At 46.2% G+C, this 20559-nt stretch overlaps 3 protein-coding genes and 1 non-coding gene across 7 annotated transcripts; 2 read left to right on the top strand and 2 right to left on the bottom strand.

The window, feature by feature from the left end:
- The first annotated feature begins 523 nt into the window (after positions 1-523).
- Positions 524-11550, top strand: LOC120454427 (E3 ubiquitin-protein ligase hyd). Its single transcript, XM_039639716.1, has 19 exons — positions 524-678; positions 1482-1679; positions 1749-2028; positions 2087-2304; positions 2360-2595; positions 2655-2845; positions 2938-6441; positions 6564-6708; positions 6775-7008; positions 7072-7544; positions 7610-7820; positions 7875-8642; positions 8698-9654; positions 9724-9800; positions 9865-10190; positions 10249-10455; positions 10515-10662; positions 10725-10955; positions 11012-11550. The coding sequence occupies exons 1-19, from the start codon at positions 617-619 to the stop codon at positions 11222-11224; spliced, it is 8679 nt and encodes a 2892-aa protein (XP_039495650.1). The 5' UTR covers positions 524-616; the 3' UTR covers positions 11225-11550.
- Positions 11551-11761: 211 nt separating this feature from the next.
- LOC120454429 (protein dalmatian) lies at positions 11762-15250 on the bottom strand. 2 transcript variants are annotated; one of them, XM_039639719.2, is made up of 3 exons: positions 14540-15250; positions 12663-14482; positions 11762-12373 (listed from the first exon to the last, which is right to left on the bottom strand). In XM_039639719.2, the coding sequence occupies exons 1-3, from the start codon at positions 15084-15086 to the stop codon at positions 12113-12115; spliced, it is 2628 nt and encodes an 875-aa protein (XP_039495653.1). In that variant the 5' UTR covers positions 15087-15250; the 3' UTR covers positions 11762-12112. The 2 variants fall into 2 exon arrangements, with proteins under 2 accessions (XP_039495653.1, XP_039495654.1); XM_039639720.2 differs by lacking the exon at positions 11762-12373 and adding an exon at positions 12532-12570 and having other exon boundaries at positions 12624-14482.
- Positions 12475-12633, bottom strand: LOC120454732. Its single transcript, XR_005616664.1, has one exon.
- A 51-nt stretch (positions 15251-15301) lies between the features above and the next one.
- LOC120454431 (ubiquitin thioesterase trabid) lies at positions 15302-19878 on the top strand. Of its 3 annotated transcripts, none has more exons than XM_039639723.2 (9): positions 15302-15425; positions 16882-17043; positions 17111-17699; positions 17760-17979; positions 18036-18762; positions 18826-19070; positions 19128-19339; positions 19406-19554; positions 19614-19878. In XM_039639723.2, the coding sequence occupies exons 2-9, from the start codon at positions 16916-16918 to the stop codon at positions 19690-19692; spliced, it is 2349 nt and encodes a 782-aa protein (XP_039495657.1). In that variant the 5' UTR covers positions 15302-15425; positions 16882-16915; the 3' UTR covers positions 19693-19878. The 3 variants fall into 3 exon arrangements, with proteins under 3 accessions (XP_039495657.1, XP_039495656.1, XP_039495659.1); XM_039639722.2 differs by having other exon boundaries at positions 15323-15883; XM_039639725.2 differs by lacking the exon at positions 15302-15425 and adding an exon at positions 16562-16764.
- Positions 19879-20559: the final 681 nt, after the last annotated feature.

The raw sequence follows: 20559 nt of genomic DNA, 5'->3' as shown, positions 1-20559 counted from the left end.
GATAGCTATTCCCGTTACTCGTAGAGTAAAAGGGTATACTAGATTCGTTGAAAAGTATGTAACGCAAACTGCCAAAAACTGTCAGTGTTGAAATTTCTCCTTCGCAATTCCAATATCTGAGTAACGGGTATTAGATAGTCGGGAAACTCGACTACAGCGTTCTCTCTTGTTCAACTTTTAAAAATGTTGTCATATTGTATTCAAGTTATCTACCATCTTATCATTTTAAAACCATATTTAGTATATTTCGGTATATTTAAGTGTCCAATAACTGTATTGCAATTGTTTAAATAAAAACTACCGATAAGAATAACGTTTTCGTTCAATCCAGGCTCTAAATATTAGCTTGATAATTAAAAGAATTTGTATTGAAGTCTCTGCCAATATAAGATAAAAGCTATTGTTTGTTTTCTTATCAATTTGTTTCAAAATTTAATCGATTAGTTCCCAGAATGTATCGTTACCGTCAAATTTTCCGGTAACCATCGATACTATCGGGCGAGCATCGCTTTTTGTACCATCTCTACCCCCTACGGTCACTCTGAAAGTCTATCAACGTTTTGTGACATGAAAATTCAACGAGGACACTGTGTACATGAATAGTTGAAAAATTAAAATGGTTTCCATGCAATTTGTTTTGCAACCGCTTCCGGGCTCGGACGATCAGTTTATTGAAAGGTAAATATAATCCTGGCGCTTCGCAATTTCGCACATGTGAACGCGGAATTCCGTGTGGTTGTGTACGTACGGCTGCATGTATTTGTTATGTGAAAATATGTAGGTACGCAGGTATATGTATACGCAGGAAGATATGTACATGATCATTAACGCAAAATGCGAGCACAGACACTGGCGGATTTACCTCATCTAGTGCGTTCCCCCCGATTCTGTAAACATTAGCCATAGAATTGGCGAAATGCACTTGCGATTCCCACTTTTCATCCACAATTAATTTTCTAACCATTCGCATATGTGTGTATGTGCAAATGTGTTGGACATGTGAACGTTAGCATGTGTGCGTGCATGTGCATACATGCTGATTAATTTGTTCATATTTAACTATTTGTTCTAAGCAAACTATTGAAATGTTTATATTATAAGCTTCTCGAAAGAAGAACGCAAAAGTTTATGCTTCCGGCTAAATATACATTTTAACCAACATGCTTTCACATGCTCCCTATTTCACAATATATTTCGCTGAAAGCCAGTCTTCCAGCACATGGCATCAAAACGTTGAGCGTTTTCCATAACCCATAAACATTAAACGCCGACTAATCGAAACACCGGCTCTTTTGTTATTCCATGGTGATGTACACTTTTCATAGAAGCTGCAAATTTTCCAGCTGTCAATCATAAATAGTCTGGCAAGGCCAGAAATCATCCAACAAATGCACCCTACAATTAGGAGATTTAGAACATGCATCGACTTGCTTGCCGGCCATATACAAGATTTATTCTAAATTCATTTCATCGCATTTTAGAATTCGTGAAGTGTCGGAGAAGGTGAACCGATTTGGTTATGGCAGCCATCGCATATTCGAGCAGTTGAAAATTCCAGTGAGGGAAGTGGTCATTGGACCAGCGCACATTGGAGTTTTGCTGGAGGATGGCAAGGCGTTCCGCGTGTCCTTTTCTATAAACTCGGAGAAACTTGACTTGACCAAATCAGACGCAAAATGGTAAGCTAAAATGCAAACCTTTAGCAGTTACAAAGACTCTAATATTTATTTAATGCTGTTTATTTAAAGTTCCACAAGTGGTGGCGGCGGAACGGCCAGTGCTTCGAAAGCCCCATCCTCATCCCGACCGATGGCCCGGTCCAGAGCACGCCTGCTGCGCGCAACAGGTCGCTCCAGTTCTACCGGACAGGGCTCCGGATCTCGCAGCACAGGAGTCATCATTGGAGGCAGTACATCGAGCCGCCCCTTAGTCACAGTTCCGGCCACATATGTGCCCGAGGAGCTCATATCTCAAGCGGAGGTGGTTTTACAGGGCAAGAGCAGAAATCTCATAATCAGAGAATTGCAGGTAAGTTCATCGATACAAGAATGTCTTATTCGTTAATAACATACTCTACCCTTAATAGCGCACCAACCTAGATGTCAACTTAGCTGTGAACAATTTGCTCTCGCGCGATGATGAAGAAGCGGAAGATACCGAAGAAGGTGCCGATAACTACGTGCCAGAAGACCTTATCTCCCTGCTGGATAATGGCTTTAGTGGAGATAACAACAGCGTCATCATAGATCCCTCAGATGGGCTTTTTTCGGAGGAGATATTTAGCAATTACTCCAGCATTCGAAAGTAAGTAACCTGAAACAAAACAAAAACAGAAACTTATTATTTTACATTTGCATAGTTTGCTGTTTGACCGCATTCGTAGTGAACGCAGTAATGCCAACGCAAATGCCGCAGACAGTAACCAATCGACCCGCTCAACAACATCAGGCGCAGCCTTAACTGGCAGCAGCGGACTTCCAACTCAAATATCAGTTAATGCTGACCGCGAAGCCTTTAGCCGTTGGCGGGATCGTCAGTACTACGGACCACGTCGTTGGATAAGCAAAGACGACTACACCTGGGAGAAGGACGCCGGTAAGTTGATACCAAAAAACGATGATTTTCTTGCTGCACTGACACCTATTTTACCATAGATTCCAAGAAAAAGGAGCCATCCCCTATGCTATCCCCCATTTGGATATCTGAAGAATTGCAGCCATGGCCAGAGAAAAGTTCCGTAAGGTTCAAGACCATAGGCGCTCTGTATTCTGAATTTATTGCCTTGTCAGAGAGTGGAGATTTATACCAGTGGCGCTGGTCAGATGCAGAGCCTTATAAGTCGGAGGTAAGGAATTATTGAAATTATCCCGGATTAGTTATTAAACTTTTAATAGAAGTCTGTACTCATACTTTAATTGAATTTATCCTATTTTGCAGACTGACAACGTTTATCATCCCAAAACTGTTTCCCTCAACATAATTGAAAGAGTGGAGCTTATTTCGGCCAACTTCATCAGATGTTCCGTTGTTACTGAAACCAATCGAGTGGCCACTTGGATGGACGAGCAACTAGGTTACCTCGGCGCCAAGCTGGAGCATAATTGCTGCGCGTTTAACGAGTTTATATCGGACCCCATAACAAAGATATACGTCTGCTCGCTGTACACGGTTGTTAAGACCGATAGCAATAACATATATTGGTGGGGAGTCCTGCCATTTGATCAACGACGCTACTTATGGGACAAATTCCGGACAAAGACCAAGAAGCCCTTTAAGGTGGTTGCCACGGATATTAATGTGGGTGCTCAAGTGATAATGAAAAAGTGTCCTATCTATCAATCTGGATCAATTGGATTTACATGCTCCAATGGCGTCCCAAAGGTTGGACAGCTCTTGAATTCAGTCTGGAACTTTACCGATGTGTGTCGCATGAAAATCATAAATATTAACACGAACACCAGCGTGGACAAATCGCAAGCAGCTGGCATTAATCTCAATGCCCATGGAATTACCCCGGATAAAGATCTGCCAAAGTCCACGGCAATGCCCAGCACTGGCAGCAGTAAGAATGGACAATCCTTTTCAAACAGCAAGGAGTCGACTGATCGCATCGACATGCCACCTCCGCCGTCACCGGCATCCAGCACATGCAGCGACACCGGCAGCGTCACATCCCACAAGCGCACTAAGCGAGCTACTACGAAAGAAGACTCCAATGCCCCCCAGGAGGGAAGGAAGGATGAGGAGCTGTGGGAATTGAAGGACGTGGTGTTTGTCGAGGACAAGGTGGGTCCAGTGGGCAAGGTGCTAAAGGTCGACGGCGACTTTGTTGCCGTTCGTTTTCCAGCAATGAATGCAGCAGCCGTTGCCGCTGCTGCTGCCGCATCAAATTCCTCATCCAACACAGCCTCCACATCCAAGGAAGAGGGAAAGGAGGACGACTGGCAGCAGTGTCGGCTGCTGCGACGCGAAGATGTCCAGATATTCCGCACTGCTATGTCTACCCGTGGCCCAGACTGGCTGCAAAAACAGCCGAAAAAGATTAACGTTGGTGCTGACGCAGCTGGCGCACAGCTACTCACCCTGGCCGTGGACTCGCGCGGCATTCATGTGATCAAAAAGGTGCTCGGCAAAATCCACTACAGCCTCTACAACCTGTATAATAGCAAGCAGGAGCAAAATTGCCTATTTCCCACGGATTGCGCATCTTTTATTGGCTCATCGCCCGGCAACATATTGATGGCTTGCAACAACGACTGCAGCGGAAACAGCAGCACCATTGTGCTTCGGGATGGCAACGGAGCCTTGTATCCCTTGGCCAAGGATTGCCTAGGCTCGATTAAGGATCCCCAATGGTTCGACCTTCCTCCGGTGAAGTCCATTACTATGTCCACCATCTCTCTGCCGACAATGCTCTCGGGCGTGAATTTAAAGTCAAAGGTGTGCATGACTGCTCTGCTCTTCGATACCCAAAAGCTTATGCCGCACATCTTGCGTTGCGATGTCAAGAATAGCTTTGCCGCTCTCAGCCGCTTGGAGAGGGAGGATCAGGCGGATACGGCTCTTGTCGTAGAAGAACGTTGTGATGGAGCCCGAAACATATTCCACGCTTGCGTAATTATGTGCGCCCCATCCTCAAACAAGGATTCACCACCGGACTCTCCCAGCGGTGGAGTCGAGAAGAAGTCATTAGCAGTGGGTCTTTCCGTGGCGCGCTCCATCCCAACTGTGTCGACAAGCGCTTACGTTAGCAGCAACGCATTTGGAGCCAATGCGGCTTCAAGCAATGAAAACTCCAGCTTTGCAACAATGAGTTCATCCGCTGCCGGCTCCGCTTCATCGACGAGCAGGGATAATCGTACCAACTTGCGCGACATGATGCACCGTCTAATAAATAGCGATCAAGCTGAACAGTCTGGCAGCCAGCCAATGGCTACAAACAACGAGGACCATGCGTACATCCCCTGGCCAGCTGAGGCACCGGCGGCCAGCAATCTGAGCGCTAGTTCTTCGCAGAATGTCCCAGACAGCATTGAAGATGACATCTCGAAGATAATTCCGTCCTCCTCCCAGAGTTCCATGCTTTCCAACATCAAGTTGGGGTCCCCCAACTACACCTTCGACCTGACTCAGCGACGGGAGCATGCTTTGACAATCCTTCAGCAGATGTGCGTAAGTCCGGCCCTTCGTCCCTACCTCTGCCATATGCTGAGCACTAAGGATGCGCAGGGTCAGACGCCGTTTATGCTCTCCGTTTCCTGTCGCGCCTACGAGGCAGGAATCATACTGCTGAACACGATTCTAATGCTGTCCGAGCAGGATCCGCAGCTAAAGGAGGCAATGATATTCCCATCTGGTTCGCCCGCGGATCAGTCGCCACTGCACGTCATCTGTTACAATGACACCTGCTCCTTCACATGGACGGGAGCCGATCACATTAACCAGAACATTTTCGAATGCAAGACATGCGGCCTTACTGGATCCCTGTGCTGCTGCACAGAGTGCGCGAGAGTCTGCCACAAAGGACACGACTGCAAGTTGAAGCGTACGGCGCCGACTGCGTACTGTGATTGCTGGGAGAAATGCAAGTGTAAAGCTCTGATCGCTGGAAATCTCACGAAGCGCTTCGCTCTGCTTTGCAAGCTAGTCTCCTGCACAGATTTGGTCACCAAGTTTAACTCCAAAGGTGAATCTATCCTTCTTTTCCTTATTCAAACGGTTGGACGTCAAATTGTGGAGCAGCGACAGTACCGATTCAACGTAAGGGTTCGCAATGTTGGCACCGCAGCCACCGGAGCGACCGGAAACAATACAGTGATATCAAATCGCAAGACATCCGCAGCGGAAATTGATAGTGATATGCCGGACCATGATCTGGAGCCACCGAAGTTCGCTAGAAAAGCTTTAGAGAGACTGCTGATCGACTGGAACGCCGTGCGCTCAATGATCATGAGCGGTGCGGAGAAAGGCGATGTCCCGAATCCAGCAGGCAGTGCATCGGAGAACCCCAATTCGGAGGGCTTCAATATGTTTATTCAGACACAGCATGGATCCACGCTCCTCGACAAATTTACCCATAGTCTGATCGTGAAGTGCACCGGCGACCATTTGGACACTTTGCTCCTCACCCTGGTGCGCGAATTGCAAAACGCAATCGTTGCCAATCGTTGCAAGGAGGCTGAAGAAGTAGCGCGTCGCTTCGTTCGTTCCGTAGCACGTGTTTTCGTCATTTTCAATCTGGAAAAGCAGCCGAACCCGGAAAAGCGAAAGTCGCACACATCGTGCAACAAATACGTTCAAAGCTGTGTTAAAGTGTTCCAAACGCTCCACAAGATATCCATCGAGGAGTTATGTGAGGTTTCCGAAGCTCTGATCGCTCCAGTCCGATTGGGCGTTGTGCGCCCCACAGCTCCGTTTACGATGTCATCGTCGAATCTGGATGTACGTGTAAATATGACCAGCCTTTCCTTAAATTACTTGAGAAAACCCAAATCAAGATTATGGATTTGCGACCAAGCAATAATAATTTAACTGGATTAATGATAATTTTCATATACTTTTAGAACTCCGACGATTTGTTCAGCGTGGATCCTTTGGCACCCTCTAACGTGGAGTCGCCTTCCGAGCAAATACTTGGACACGATGCTGGAAACGATCAGAGCGCCAGTTTTAGTATTCAACAAAACTACGATGTAGTTGCTATGGAAAGTGAGTATTTTCGGTAGATTGCTGTCTGAAATTGTGCCTAAACCTTGAAATATACATTACAATCAGCTATACGCGACGCCTCCGAATCGGAAGAAGTAATAAACCGGGAAGCCAATTCCCACAATCAAGACGATGAGTTAATAGAAAATCAACGAAATGAGGACGGCATGCAAGATGACGAGAGCGATAATGACTTTACTTTCAATGACGCTGAGACTGAGTCCGACTCCGATGACAACCAAAGCAATCAAGAGGTGCAGAGGAGCGTGCAAACAGGGGCAACAGTTGGATCAGAAAATGGTTAGTTTCTTGAAACCTACTTGGTTTTCTTTTTACTGTATTGCATGTGTTTTTTCTTTTCAGACATTGGTGTGCTCTTCCTAGAGGATGAATCGGGAGACTCTTCTGCCCAAGAAGAAGATGGTTCGGAGGATGGCGAGTCCGACGATCACTCCGACGAGTTCAATTTCAATGACCAGCAACTTGAACGCCGCACTACCAACTCGAATGCCCGCAGCGATTTGGCTCCTCAAACTATGCAATGGGCCATACGAAGCCGTGACACTGCCCGCTCATCAGTGAGGGTGCCCACCGGGTCTAATATGGTTTTTATTGACCCCATGGCTCTGCGTCGCTCCACTGTGCCGGCCAGCACTACAGTCACTACTCCATCGATTGAGCCACACACCATGGCGACAACGGCCAGCAATTTGGCACGGGCTTTCGGAATCACAATAAGACAGATATCCGAGCTGATAAGCATTCTATCCTATAACATAGTAAATGACATAGAAACATCATTAAAAATTCAGAGCGATGAAGCAATTGCAGTCCAAGTAAGTATTAATTTCGCACTGCATACTGAATATACATCATGGCAATTATAATTTTTCTTTTACAGGCATTTGTCGAAAAGCGCTTGAAGGCTACTTGGGATTGGATGTTCACGGTAATGGACGGTACCGAAGCACAGCTTAAGTTCGGAGCTTACTTGACCAATTACACGGATCCCAACCATCCGCTGCATCCGCTCAACCTAAGTGCCCAGGCTTCGAGTAGCCAAACTCCGGCTCCTGCCACATCCTCATCCGTTAGTGGTGTTAATATAATGGGTAAGTAAGACATTGTCCTTGCTTTACAATTGGTTTTAAGTTTAATTTTCAAAGGATCAAATTCTCGCCGAGACTTCTTCACCTACTGCTTATCCCTGATGCGGTCCCACACATCTGAGCACAGAGACGCCTTACCAGTGTTGGATATAACAGCCTTGCGCCACATTGCCTATGTGCTCGATGCCTTCGTTTACTATATGCGCAATGATTCGGGCTTCTATGATAAGCAAGATACCATTTCTGGGCGTATAAACAATTTGTCACCCATGGTTGAGAGCTATGATACGGACGACGAGTTGACTAATCTGGAAGAGTTTAACGCCGATGTTCAGACGTCAACTAGCAACACGCCTTCAGGAAGCCAGGGCACACGCCGACATGCATTCTTTGCGCGGTCTGAATCGACTTTAAGCTTGGGCTGCTCAGCGCCAGAAGGCTTTGATTTGCCACTGGATATGGCCATGCCGCTCGCTGATAAGCCGCACTTGCTGCAACCAAATTCTAAGCGTCAGGAACTTTTCGCGAACCTACCGCTTCTCGTGACCACAAATGCCAACAACAGTGCCCCCAATAATGGTGGCAGCATTTTTGATTATACTCCAACAAGACTGGGATTCTCGAATTCCTTAAAAAGGAACGAGCATGTTTATGAAACAGTCCCGCCCAAACAGTCTATGGAGGTAATAATCAACATGGATACTAGTAAGACGGGTGATGGAAATGTAACTAATAAGGCTGAGGGCTCAACAGACTCTAATATTTACGTACAATTAAAGAAGAAGCAGGGCTCGGATGATTTTAAATCCCACAAAGAGGCTGATGGTGAGTAAAGTATATACGGTGAAAAATTTACAAACATTAAATTTTCGATCCACAGGCAATCAAAGCAAATACGAAAAAGTCGTGTTAATGGAAACTGATGACAGTCTTCCGAGTACAAGTAAATCGACTGAAGCATTAATGGCCACACGGCCAGAAGTTATAATTGCTCCAAATAAAGCCTCAGTGTCGCCAGCGACTGCCGCTCGAAGCGTCATAGTTCTTGCAGGTGGTTCCTGTTTAAAGACAATTGATTCCGACATAAACAATTTCTCGGCCTCAAATTTATCGACCGCAGAACAAGCCAAATGTGATACACATCATCAAAAGTCAACAACACACCACCCGTTAAGTTTTCCTGTTCGTGGTTCTCTGTTTTACCAAAGTAATTTCTCGGAATTGCCGTCGTGGAACATATTACTTAGCCGCTGGAAGCTAACTTTGGATTTATTCGGTCGCGTTTTTATGGACGACGTCGGAATGGAGCACGGGTCTGTGCTGCCGGAATTGCGCGGTTTCCCGGTGAAGGAGATGCGTTTCCGTCGTCACATGGAAAAATTGCGCAACGGACAGCAACGTGATTTGGTGCTTTGCAAGTTAGAACGCAATCGTGAAAGCTTGATTGTTCAAACGTTCAAGGAACTGAATACACAGTTTGGTAACCAAAACCGGCGCACTCAGCCGCCCATCACATTCAACAGAGTGAAGGTGACATTCAAAGACGAGCCGGGCGAGGGATCGGGTGTAGCCCGCAGTTTTTACACATCGATCGCAGAAGCATTGCTGGCCAGTGCCAAGATCCCTAACTTGGAGTCCGTTCAGGTGGGCACCAGTCACAGCAAGTATGGAGTGCCGTTCTCGAGCATCCTGCGTAGCAGAACCGTGTCAGGGTCTAGTCGTGATCAGTCGACTCTGCAGAGGCGTGGCACCAGCAGCAAAATATTGTGGCGTTCGGCCCGTGAGAGGAAGGCACTGAATTTAGATGCCAGACCTTATACTCCAGTAAATAGCTCAGGTAATCTATATAATTTATCTTACTTTTTCTGCGTATTATATTAACAAATTTTCGAAATTGCTAATTTAGACAATGCTATGCCGGAAAGCCTGAATGATCACTTGTCCGTTCACCTACAACAAATTGGAGAACGTCTTTACCCTAAGGTAAGGGAAGGGAATTCGATTGAAGTTCAAAGTATTAACAGTCCAACTTGGTCAACAAATATAGATCCATTCGATAAACCAAACGCATGCACCGAAGATAACAGGAATGCTGCTGGAGATACCCACCCCTCAGCTGCTGTCCGTAATTTCCTCAGATGAGACACTACGTCAAAAAGTGAATGAAGCGATAGAAATTATCACATTCAAACTGAAATCTGAGACCAGTGCACAAAGTAGTCAACCAAAAAAATCACCATCTGTCGTGCTGGTGGAACCCGTCGATGATGATAATGAGCCATTGTTTTACTCTCCGGGAAAGCGGGGCTTTTACACACCACGCCAAGGCTTTGCATCATTCGAACGCATTAATGCATTTAGAAATATTGGAAGGTAAGCTTATTGTTTCATTATTCGATTCAATGCTCTAACGCTTCTTTCCTTTTTCCAGACTTATTGGACTTTGTCTACTGCAAAACGAATTGCTTCCACTGTTCCTACAAAGACATGTATTAAAATACATTCTTGGGCGTAAAATTAAGTTCCACGACTTGGCATTTTTCGACCCAGCATTGTACGAATCTTTTAGGCAAATTATTCAAAATGCCCAAACAAAAGAAGGCGACGAAACCATAAATCGTATGGAGCTATGCTTTGTGTAAGTATTCTATCTTTTTGGATAATATAGGCGTAAAATAACCTAACCTGCCATTTCAGTATTGATTTGATGAAGGAGGAGGGCTGTGGTAACAGAGAGCTTATCCCAGGAGGGCGCGATGTCGCGGTCACATCGAGTAATATATTCGAGTACGTCAGACGCTATACAGAATATAGACTAATCAAATCCCAAGAAAAGGCGCTTGAGGTATGTGGAAATATTGACTAAAAAATTATCGCCTATTCCAAAAAATGTTCTATTATTTACAGGCACTAAAAGACGGAGTTTTCGACGTTTTGCCCGATAACAGCATGAATAGCTTAACCGCTGAGGACTTGCGTCTGCTGCTGAACGGTGTTGGTGATATAAATGTTTCAACACTCATTTCGTACACTACCTTTAACGACGAATCTAGCGAGGGTCCTGACAAACTTTTAAAATTTAAGAAATGGTTTTGGAGCATTGTGGAGAAAATGAATATTATGGAACGCCAGGACTTGGTAAGTTAGATGGTCCAATCAGCTTTAAACATCCATAATAAACGCCATTCTTGCAGGTGTACTTCTGGACCGGATCTCCGGCGCTTCCAGCTTCGGAGGAGGGATTCCAACCATTGCCATCTGTCACCATAAGACCTGCAGATGACTCTCATCTACCAACTGCGAATACTTGTATATCTCGGCTGTATATTCCTTTGTACTCCAGCAAATCAATTTTACGCAGTAAAATGCTGATGGCCATTAAATCCAAAAATTTTGGATTTGTATAAGCGATTGGAAGTCTTTCCTATGTGTATAAGCTTCAAATTCATTTCTTAATTAACTTTAGTTTTTTTGAGTTTCGACTTGTCATATTTAACCATACCATTCCCATTTCGGATTATCTATTGTTTAAAATTTTTTCGAATTTGAACAATTTGTACGAAACATTATTCAACGAGATTGGCGCGGGTCATGACGGTCTAGCTTGACCTAACGTGTAGTAAAAATATGAAATTCCCAAACAACCATTGTAACCAACAAAACGGCCAATTAGGTATTAGGAAGCCTATGTTTTAATTATTAAACTTTTAAATAAAATATGTTTTCTAAAGTATGACTTATGCACATGTATATTTATCGATATCGATTCAATAGAAATTTGAAGAAAAAACCAATAAAAATAAGTCCACCTTATGGAAAATATGTATGATATAAAACGCACTACTATTTATTTGGAGCGAATTGGGCGTGACTAACTAATTTCCCCCTTTTTATTTGAGAGTTTGGACTCACAAATAATGCAATTGGCAAAGAAACACGACGAATTATAATTTTTTAGGTTTTTCATTTTTTTAATTTAGTATATAATTATAGAGCATAATACAAAAACTTCAAAGCTGTACATAATCCAAGCTTTTGATAGTAAAAATACATGCGTAGTTAAAACTAGGATTGCATTAAGTGCATTGCGGACACTTGATTAGTTAATTTATACGGCGACACGTTTTAGACTGTTGTCCTCATACATATTCGAGGAAACGCAATTTTCCTATATTTCCACATAAAATAATAAGTTACCACACATAATACATAAAAACGAAATCACATTAAAATAAAAAAGACTACTTCCCCTTATCAGAACACAAAAAAATGATAATAATAAACAGGCAATGCGATTATTCAATGATCACTGGGAACTTTTCCACTTCCTCACATTGCTTGTTAAAACTGGTGACAAACTGCTGCAACTTAGCCTCATGCTCGATGTCTCTGCGTGGGCGTTTAGCGCGTTGCTGCTTCTTCTGCGGAGAATCTAAGCTTTTGTCGTGCGAGTCCTGCTCGTTCTCGTCCTCACTGTCACTCTCGATGTACAATATCTGCACTCGCTTCTTCCGCTTACGCTGCGGTCGCTCCTTAACATAAGTTCGTCTAGGTTGCTAGAAAAGGTGGAATTTGTAAAGCAATTAGGCACTGTTTGTCAAAATAATGCATTTCGAATGTGTAACCATAAAACTACAGACTTACGACTTAAATTTATTTTGTGCGAGCGGCTTACTACCGTTCAAAGATAAGCTTAAATCTTTGCGGCCCTGTTTGCTCAACTAAAACGTTAACGTCTCAGTTTTAAGTTAATCTAGCGCTAAAAGGTCAGTGTCTACACTCACTGTTTACAGTGTCGACGCTTACCCAACGCTTAGCCGGAGCTTCCTTATAAATAATTCGTACCTTTTCGGCAAATGATTGCTCCGGCTCGTCCTGGTCAACCCTAAACAATCCTATCGATTCCCGCGCAGCCAGTGCAGCAGCTTTCCGTTTTACCGCTGGGGGCAGCGCAATCATAGTGGAGCAAAACACGTCTCTGATATCCATTTGCTTCGAATGCACCCCAAGATAATCGGAATGATTCGGGGTGGATGATACTTGTGGAAGCTCCCCATCTCTGGGTCGCAGCTCTGCCAGGCGATGCAGCTTATCATGCAGACTCACGTTTTGACTCAACGCGTTGGAATTGGCTGGCGCATCTTCGCTTTCGGTGATAAACTCATCGAATCCAAAGAGATTTCGTGAAGGTGACTTTCGTGTCTTCGTACTCTCTTCAGGCATATTTTCACAGGACAATATTTCGTGACATCCGGAAGTATTTATATCCGCTTGACTACGATTAGCTAAAGCAGGAGTCACTTCTCGGTTAAAGGACACACTTGTGGGAGAAATACCTTTTAAGGGAGTAGTTGTTTTTCTAGGTAAATCTTCACATGCCAAAGCTTCGTCAAAACCAAAGAGATTCACTCGCGTTTGACTGCGCGGCGCTGGTGATGAAGTCGCAATTGGATGAGCGGACACCCTCGTAGGAGTGATTTCTTTTGAAATAGTGGCTGGCACATTCTTCTTCCAAGGCGGCAGCGTCACTACTTCTAGAATGTTAATATCCTTAAAAGGCGTCCGTTTCTGCAGCGTTCTCCGAGGATTCGGCAGGTGCACAAAGTTCTCCGCATTCTCTGCGTTTTCCCGGTCATTGATCGACACTGATGTGTTAATTGTGGGAGGGGGCTGGTTCTCCTCATTTGAGTCGTTTGCATTTGAGTCATGACTTTGCTCGTGCAAAGGCGGACAAGTGGATTCCTCATGAGGGATGTTCTCCGATTGCTCTGCTGGTACATCTGGCACATAGACATGCCGCCTCTGCACGGGATCACTGGAGTACGACGGCATCTGGGAGGTGTTGAAACCAAACATGAACGTATTTGGCAATGGGGACTCGTCGGAAACGCGCCAGGGGGATGCCCCTCCTGCCGTGCTAACTGCATTGGAAGACTGGCGGACAATAGGCGATAATGCAGCGGTGGAAGCACTAACTTCTGCCACCGGAGGAGCCTTGCGATTCAGCGGCGTGCTAACCAACTGTCGTGCCTTGTTAATAAGCTCTCGACGTCTGTCTGGGGATGTCAGTGAATTTAGCGCCTGAGTCTGATTAAGCATTACAGATCGGGCCAAATTACTGTAGGCTCCGTCGTGCGCTTGCTTGGAAGTGCTCGACTCGACATGCACCTGGACAGGCACTTCCATGGGCTGCACGTACCCCGGCTCAGAATCGTTGCTAGAATCTTCCTCGGGCTCGAAAATGGTCGACAAAGCGCGTGATGGCTTTTGAAGGCGCGGTTCTATGGGCTTGGAGGCAACCTTTACTGGCTCGGGCTCCATATCTTTTGTCGAAATCTGTCTTCGCTTACCTACAGGGCGGACCTTCTTCGCAGTTCTCTTGGCTCTTGTTTTGCCGTTTTTGGTTGACCTCACCATAACGCAGGCCTTTCCAGCTTTAACCATCCGCTTAATAATGTCTGCCGCGGGATCCGCCCTGTCATTTTCATCATCGCTCTGGGACTGCGAGAGAAACTCGAAAACGTTGCGGGTCACCGATGATCGTGTTCTGGCTGAAGCCTGATCTCTGTGAAAGAAGCGAGATGGTTTTTTGGGCGACGTCTTTGCTGCTGGTCCACTAGGGCTCGTACTCTCTATGCCTTGTCGACATGGTGATGTTTTGGGACCTGCAAGTACTTGTGATCTTCAATAACTGTCTCATTCGGCTGGTGAGAACTTCTTACCTGGCACCTTCTTCTTGATAACTGGGGGTATCGTGGATTTCTGTACCTTCGGAGGAACGTACATCGTCGAGTTGCGAGCCGGTTCAAAAGTGCTAGCATCCCCATCAGGCGCATCATTTCCAGAATATTCGGGTGCGCCACCCTTTTGTACCTTACAGCGTTTTAATCTTACCACGCATTTTCTTATGCGACACTCCGGCTCGGTTAAGGCAGTCACAATATCTTCGTTTGATAGTTTCATGGGACGTCCGGGTGAGCGTTTTGTTGTGGACAAATAAGCTCCGATCTCCAGTTTCTTAGGACGTCCGGGTAAGCGTTTTGTTGTGGTCAAATCAGCTCCGATCTCCAGTTTCTTAGGACGTCCGGGTGTTCGCTTCGTTGTGGTTAAATCAGCTCCGATAGGCAGTTTTTTTGGACGCCCGGGTTTGCGTATCGTTGTGATCAATATAGATTCGATCGACAGTTTCTTGGGACGCCCTGGTGCGCGTTTTGTTGCGGTGCTTACATCAGGCGACTTAGCACACGGCACCGGCCGTGTTCTTACCATTTTATAAATACAATTTGTTTACCAAATGAAATTCGTGTACAGCTCCCGCCATGTTATTCACTAGTATGACCATAGCTCGCTCTCAAAAACATGTCAAAAAATAGCAGTGCATAGGTGTGAATCTTGGCTGGGGTGAGGGTAAACTCGTCGCACACCAGCAAACCGAGACATTTCCCAACACTGCGCGCCAGGGACGGAGAACCGATAGTTGTCGATAGGCGGACAGAGAACCAGATGATTGGCCTCGCAATAATGTAAAAAATAAATAATTAGCTGTTTCCAAATAATCCAAATTCCAAATTCCTTGCACTACGATCCGCCGTGCGTGTGTCTGTCGCCGTGAGTGTGTGCGGGCAGTTTCGTTTCGCGCCCCTTAAGCGAGCACAGCTGAAAATTAAGCAGGAAAGCAAGAAAGAAAAATCCCCCAAACTGAAAATCGAGTGAAAGTTTTCACATCGCCTTTGTTTTGTAATTGTGATTGTGATTTTCCTGCCTGCTGCCAGCGCTCATTACTGGCAATATTGGTTCGACGTCGATATAGTGTCGCTGCTGCGGGCGCGGGTGGCCGACGGCGCTAATAGCAAATAGACCTTATAGCCACTATAGCTATACTCGCGGGCCCTATATTGTGATTGTTATATATTTAAATCGACTCGACTCGATTCGAATCAAATCAAATCGAAGCGAATCGCTGTCGTGGTCGTAGTCGTAGTCGTAGTCGTAGTCATAGTCGTGGTCGCAGTCGCAGTCGCGTTTTCTGGGACTGCTGCAAAAGGCCTTGCGATTTTCTGCGCCAGGTACTGTGTGGAAGACGTCGAAGTGAGGGGGTGGCGGGGGGACGTTTGTGGGATGGATGGGATGGGATGGCACGGGGCGAATCCCAATAAGAAACTAGCGCGAAAACTGACATACCAGTGTACATACGTGCATGCATACGTATATCGCACGCGACACATGCCATACATACACACAAGCGAATTATAATGGCAACAAACAATTGCAAGCGACCCAGCAGTAGCACCCAGCACCACTACCATCACCACCACTACCCATACCAGGCCCTATCCAATCCCATACCATCCCAATCCCATGCCATGCCATCCAATCCATTCCAATGCAATCCCAGGGACCGAGAACCCGAAGGCTGACTGTGACGCCAGTGGGGGAAATGGAAACGGAGCCAAGGCAGAAGTACATATCCGTGGATGTATCTGCGAATTATGTCTCAGGGTCAAGGACACGGCTTCTGCCTTGCTAACCGTTGTCTGACCTTATTAACGAGTCGGAAGTGGCGGATTCGCCCACCGAAGATGGAGACACCCTTCATGGAATAGTTGCTTAGAAGTTTCGCTGGTAGATAGATTTCTTTCGTTGACACACAACAACTTAGTGATTGAGTCTTTATACTTTGCGAAATAAGTCAAGGTAAATTGAAATGTCCTCCAAATTGTAAATTTGCCTGCGTACTTATAAATCCAATATTAGTTTTCAGATAATCTTTATCTTTTGATGGCAACATCGCATCAGCTCACATTTCTTTTCCGACCAAAATCAACATACATAGCTATACATTATTGATCAAACTCTTTACATCTTCTACCAACTTCAACTATAGTGATTATCTAAGGCTGAATGGTGTTCAGAAATTCAAGAATTTTGAAGTGAAAAAGGCAGACAGGTGGATTTGAGTAGCGAAAGCAAAAGCACTTGCAAGCATTTTATGGGATCCCCTCACTGGGCGAGAAACGTATATCCTATATCATAAATTCAACGTATGATCCCTTATCATTGGCAGATCAACTGCATTGGCCGGCTCCGCGCACAAAACGATGTGCGATACCAAAGACGATGCGCAGAAATGGAAATGTGAAATTTGCACCTACGAGAACTACCCATCCTCGCTGAAATGCACCATGTGCCAGGCGTCCAAGCCGCTGCTCAACGAGGACATCTTCCGGTGAGACAACCGAGTCAATCTGTGAACCACAATTGCTAATAATTGCTAATAACACACTCTCTTGCAGTCTGAGTCCAGCCCAGGAAAGCTGCACCGTTGCGGAGGAGGCGGCTGCTGTGGAAGTGGCCGTAATGTCGCCCACACCCTCGTCCACGTGCTACTCGCTCCAGCCGCAGAGCCAGGCACGGCAGAGCAACGTGGCGGACAGCGAAAAGTGGCCCTGCAAGGTGTGCACCTATCTCAACTGGCCGCGCAGCTTGCGGTGCGTCCAGTGCTGCACGAAGCGCGGCGGCGAGGCCATAGAGCGTGGCAACCAGGACATGGATAACGAGGCAGATGCGGATCGTGCAGGGGAGGCACTGCAAGCCCTTCGCATCAGCGGGTCGGAGGAAAACCTGGCCCATAAGCCAGGTCAGCTCATCGGAGCCACGGCCTCCAATCGCTTGAGCCTTAGTCCTGGCATCGACGATGCCACGCATCTGAACAATCTCGCCAATGCATCCCACAACCAGTCGCAGTCCCAGCACCGTCAGCCTGTCCATCAGCAGCAGATGCAGCTTCAGCTGCAGCCGCAGCAACATCGGGAATCCTCATCCTCCGCCGCCGTCCCGCCGCAGCAGCAGAAGCAGTGCTATGTGGCCAAGTGGGCGTGTAACGTATGTGCCCATAGACCAACTAATCCCCCCAGTTGTATTCAAAGCTAGCATTTTTCTTAGTCGTGCACTTACGAAAACTGGCCGCGGAGCATCAAGTGCTCCATGTGCGGCAAGACGAGGGAGCGGGAGATTAGTGGGTCGCAGAGCGACTTGCACGCCTCATCCAGCCTAAACAGCCAGGAGGAGAATCAGCAGCAACCGCAGCAGCAACCGCAGCAGCCAAACGTGGATACCGTCAGCGTCAATAACTCGTTCAATAAGAAGCACATCTACCAACTGGGTAAGAGTTTATAATGTGATTTCTCTGGGTATGGCTAATGGATAATCTTTCTCCAGGTTCCTCGGAAACCATCAACAACTGTGATACGCTGCAAGAGCGGCAGGAGCGCCGCCAGCGTCAAATCCGACGACAGGTGGACTGGCAGTGGCTGAACGCCTGCCTGGGCGTCGTGGAGAACAACTACAGCGCTGTGGAGGCGTACCTCTCCTGCGGTGGCAATCCAGCCCGTTCGTTGACCAGCACCGAGATTGCCGCCCTCAACCGCAACTCGGCCTTCGACGTCGGCCACACCCTGATTCATCTGGCCATTCGTTTTCATCGCGAGGAGATGCTGCCGATGCTGCTGGCCCAGATCTCCGGTTCGGGGCCGGGCATCAAGCGCGTGCCGTCCTACGTGGCTCCCGACTTGGCAGCCGACATTCGACGCCACTTTGCCAATACCCTGCGCTTGCGCAAGTCCGGACTCCCCTGCCACTATGTGCAAAAGCACGCCACCTTCGCCCTCCCCGCCGAGATTGAGGAGCTGCCGATCCCCATACAGGAGCAGCTTTACGACGAGCTGCTCGACCGCGACGCGCAGAAACAACTGGAGACGCCACCGCCGGCCTTGAATTGGTCGCTGGAGATCACTGCTCGCCTCAGCTCTCGGATGTTCGTCCTGTGGAACCGCAGTGCGGGCGACTGCCTGCTGGATTCGGCCATGCAAGCCACCTGGGGCGTCTTCGATCGTGACAATATCCTGAGGCGGGCACTCGCCGACACACTGCACCAGTGCGGACACGTGTAAGTTAAACGCTTTTGTTTGAAATATCGTCAGTTTTTAAAATTACTCGTATTTTATTGTAGTTTCTTTACTCGCTGGAAAGAGTACGAGATGCTGCAAGCTTCGATGCTGCACTTTACGCTGGAGGACTCCCAGTTCGAGGAGGACTGGAGTACACTACTGTCATTGGCCAGCCAGCCCGGCTCGTCGCTGGAGCAACTGCACATCTTTGCGCTGGCGCACATCCTTCGGCGACCGATCATCGTGTACGGCGTAAAGTACGTCAAGAGTTTTCGTGGCGAGGACATTGGATATGCGCGTTTTGAAGGTAGCTATTGTTTTTCAACTTCCCTGATTTGCATCAATTAAATTGGCTTGTTTTTAGGTGTCTACTTGCCTTTGTTCTGGGATCAAAACTTTTGCACAAAGTCACCGATAGCACTGGGCTACACACGCGGCCATTTCTGCGCCCTGGTACCCATGGAGCCATTCACTCGCATCGATGGGCGGCGTGACGATGTGGAGGACGTAACCTACCTCCCACTTATGGACTGCGAGCTGAAACTTTTGCCCATACATTTCCTTACACAATCGGAGGTGAGAGTTTATTTAAATATCATATGGAACATTGTGAGCAGAGACATTTCCGTTCCCTACTTGAAGGTTGGCAACGAGGAGTCGATGATGCGTCAATGGCTGGACGTGTGCGTGACTGATGGCGGCCTGCTGGTGGCGCAACAAAAGCTAAGCAAGCGTCCCTTGCTGGTCGCCCAGATGCTGGAGGAGTGGCTGAATCACTACCGCCGCATTGCGTAAGTATGACTTGCTCTCCTTCCAGACATACTAACTAACCCTGTGAACTTGCTCGCAGACAAGTGATAACGGCGCCTTTCATTCGTCGCCCCCAAATCACACACTACTCCAGTGATGGCGACTCGGATGAGGAGTAGATGCGGCAGATCCGTCACCCAGCTTCAGATTAGATAGCTGTGCATAGAATTCAATATCCTTATTTTGTACTTTTGGCGATTGTTAGCAGATTTTGAGACAGGAATAACAAGTGCAGATCCTACACTCTTGCACTCGCAGTTAGCTAAAGGAAAACTATAGAGAATATATATGCATATATACAAGCAGTTGAAAGTTGTAGTTGGAACTAAATTGAAAGCAAACTAAAGGTTAAGCAGCAAAGTACGAAAATAGATTGATCGACGTATGTATATCATATCCGTTCCCAATTCAACGTTCGTTGATTTTAGTCAAATTTATTCACACTGGGTCGTCGAGGCAATGTAGACCACATAGTAAAAGAAATTGAAGCTATACACTACACTGGTAGATCTAATTACACTCGTATGTGAAACAATCCATTAAATGATTACGTGTACGAAAGGCAGATGAGGATTTAAGCGGTGGAATTTGTACACCTATGTACGCGGTAGTTAATGTGAATACCCACGAATACCCTAAACTCCGGGCTTAAAATATTGCAAATCTCAATGTACTATTAAATTTTAATTGGGTGGCGAACACACAACATAATTATGCTGCGGGTGAATATGAAAGCGTCATTGAAATGTTTATTGATAGTTTTTAAAACACTTTTTGGAATTATTATGAATCATTATACATTCATGCCTACAAATATAATATATATATAATTATATAACATATATATAGAAATCCTATGGTTCTAGACAGTTGAACAAAGGGCCAATAACATAATGAATTTTATTCTAACTGTATTATAAATGGAATTTTATCTCATTATTATTTTTGTTAGTAATGTTATTACAATTATTATTATTATTATTATT

This window comes from Drosophila santomea, chromosome 3R (genome assembly GCF_016746245.2).
Source record: "Drosophila santomea strain STO CAGO 1482 chromosome 3R, Prin_Dsan_1.1, whole genome shotgun sequence".
NCBI classification, from domain to species: domain Eukaryota; kingdom Metazoa; phylum Arthropoda; class Insecta; order Diptera; family Drosophilidae; genus Drosophila; species Drosophila santomea.
This window is presented reverse-complemented; position numbering and strand designations above follow the sequence as displayed.

What these genes read in the sequence shown, in the direction of transcription:
- LOC120454427 (XM_039639716.1), top strand. Translation starts at nt 617, where the DNA reads ATGGTTTCCATGCAATTTGTTTTGCAACCGCTTCCGGGCTCGGACGAT. An exon ending in GACGATCAGTTTATTGAAAG is followed by an intron (nt 679 to 1,481) that starts GTAAATATAATC and finishes ATCGCATTTTAG; the next exon opens with AATTCGTGAAGTGTCGGAGA. An exon ending in CGTATGGAGCTATGCTTTGT is followed by an intron (nt 10,456 to 10,514) that starts GTAAGTATTCTA and finishes CTGCCATTTCAG; the next exon opens with TATTGATTTGATGAAGGAGG.
- LOC120454429 (XM_039639719.2), bottom strand. Translation starts at nt 15,086, where the DNA reads ATGGTAAGAACACGGCCGGTGCCGTGTGCTAAGTCGCCTGATGTAAGC. An exon ending in TATCAAGAAGAAGGTGCCAG is followed by an intron (nt 14,483 to 14,539) that starts GTAAGAAGTTCT and finishes AAGTACTTGCAG; the next exon opens with GTCCCAAAACATCACCATGT. An exon ending in AGCAATCATTTGCCGAAAAG is followed by an intron (nt 12,374 to 12,662) that starts GTACGAATTATT and finishes CACCTTTTCTAG; the next exon opens with CAACCTAGACGAACTTATGT.
- LOC120454431 (XM_039639723.2), top strand. Translation starts at nt 16,916, where the DNA reads ATGTGCGATACCAAAGACGATGCGCAGAAATGGAAATGTGAAATTTGC. An exon ending in CTGCACCAGTGCGGACACGT is followed by an intron (nt 18,763 to 18,825) that starts GTAAGTTAAACG and finishes ATTTTATTGTAG; the next exon opens with TTTCTTTACTCGCTGGAAAG. An exon ending in TGGATATGCGCGTTTTGAAG is followed by an intron (nt 19,071 to 19,127) that starts GTAGCTATTGTT and finishes GCTTGTTTTTAG; the next exon opens with GTGTCTACTTGCCTTTGTTC.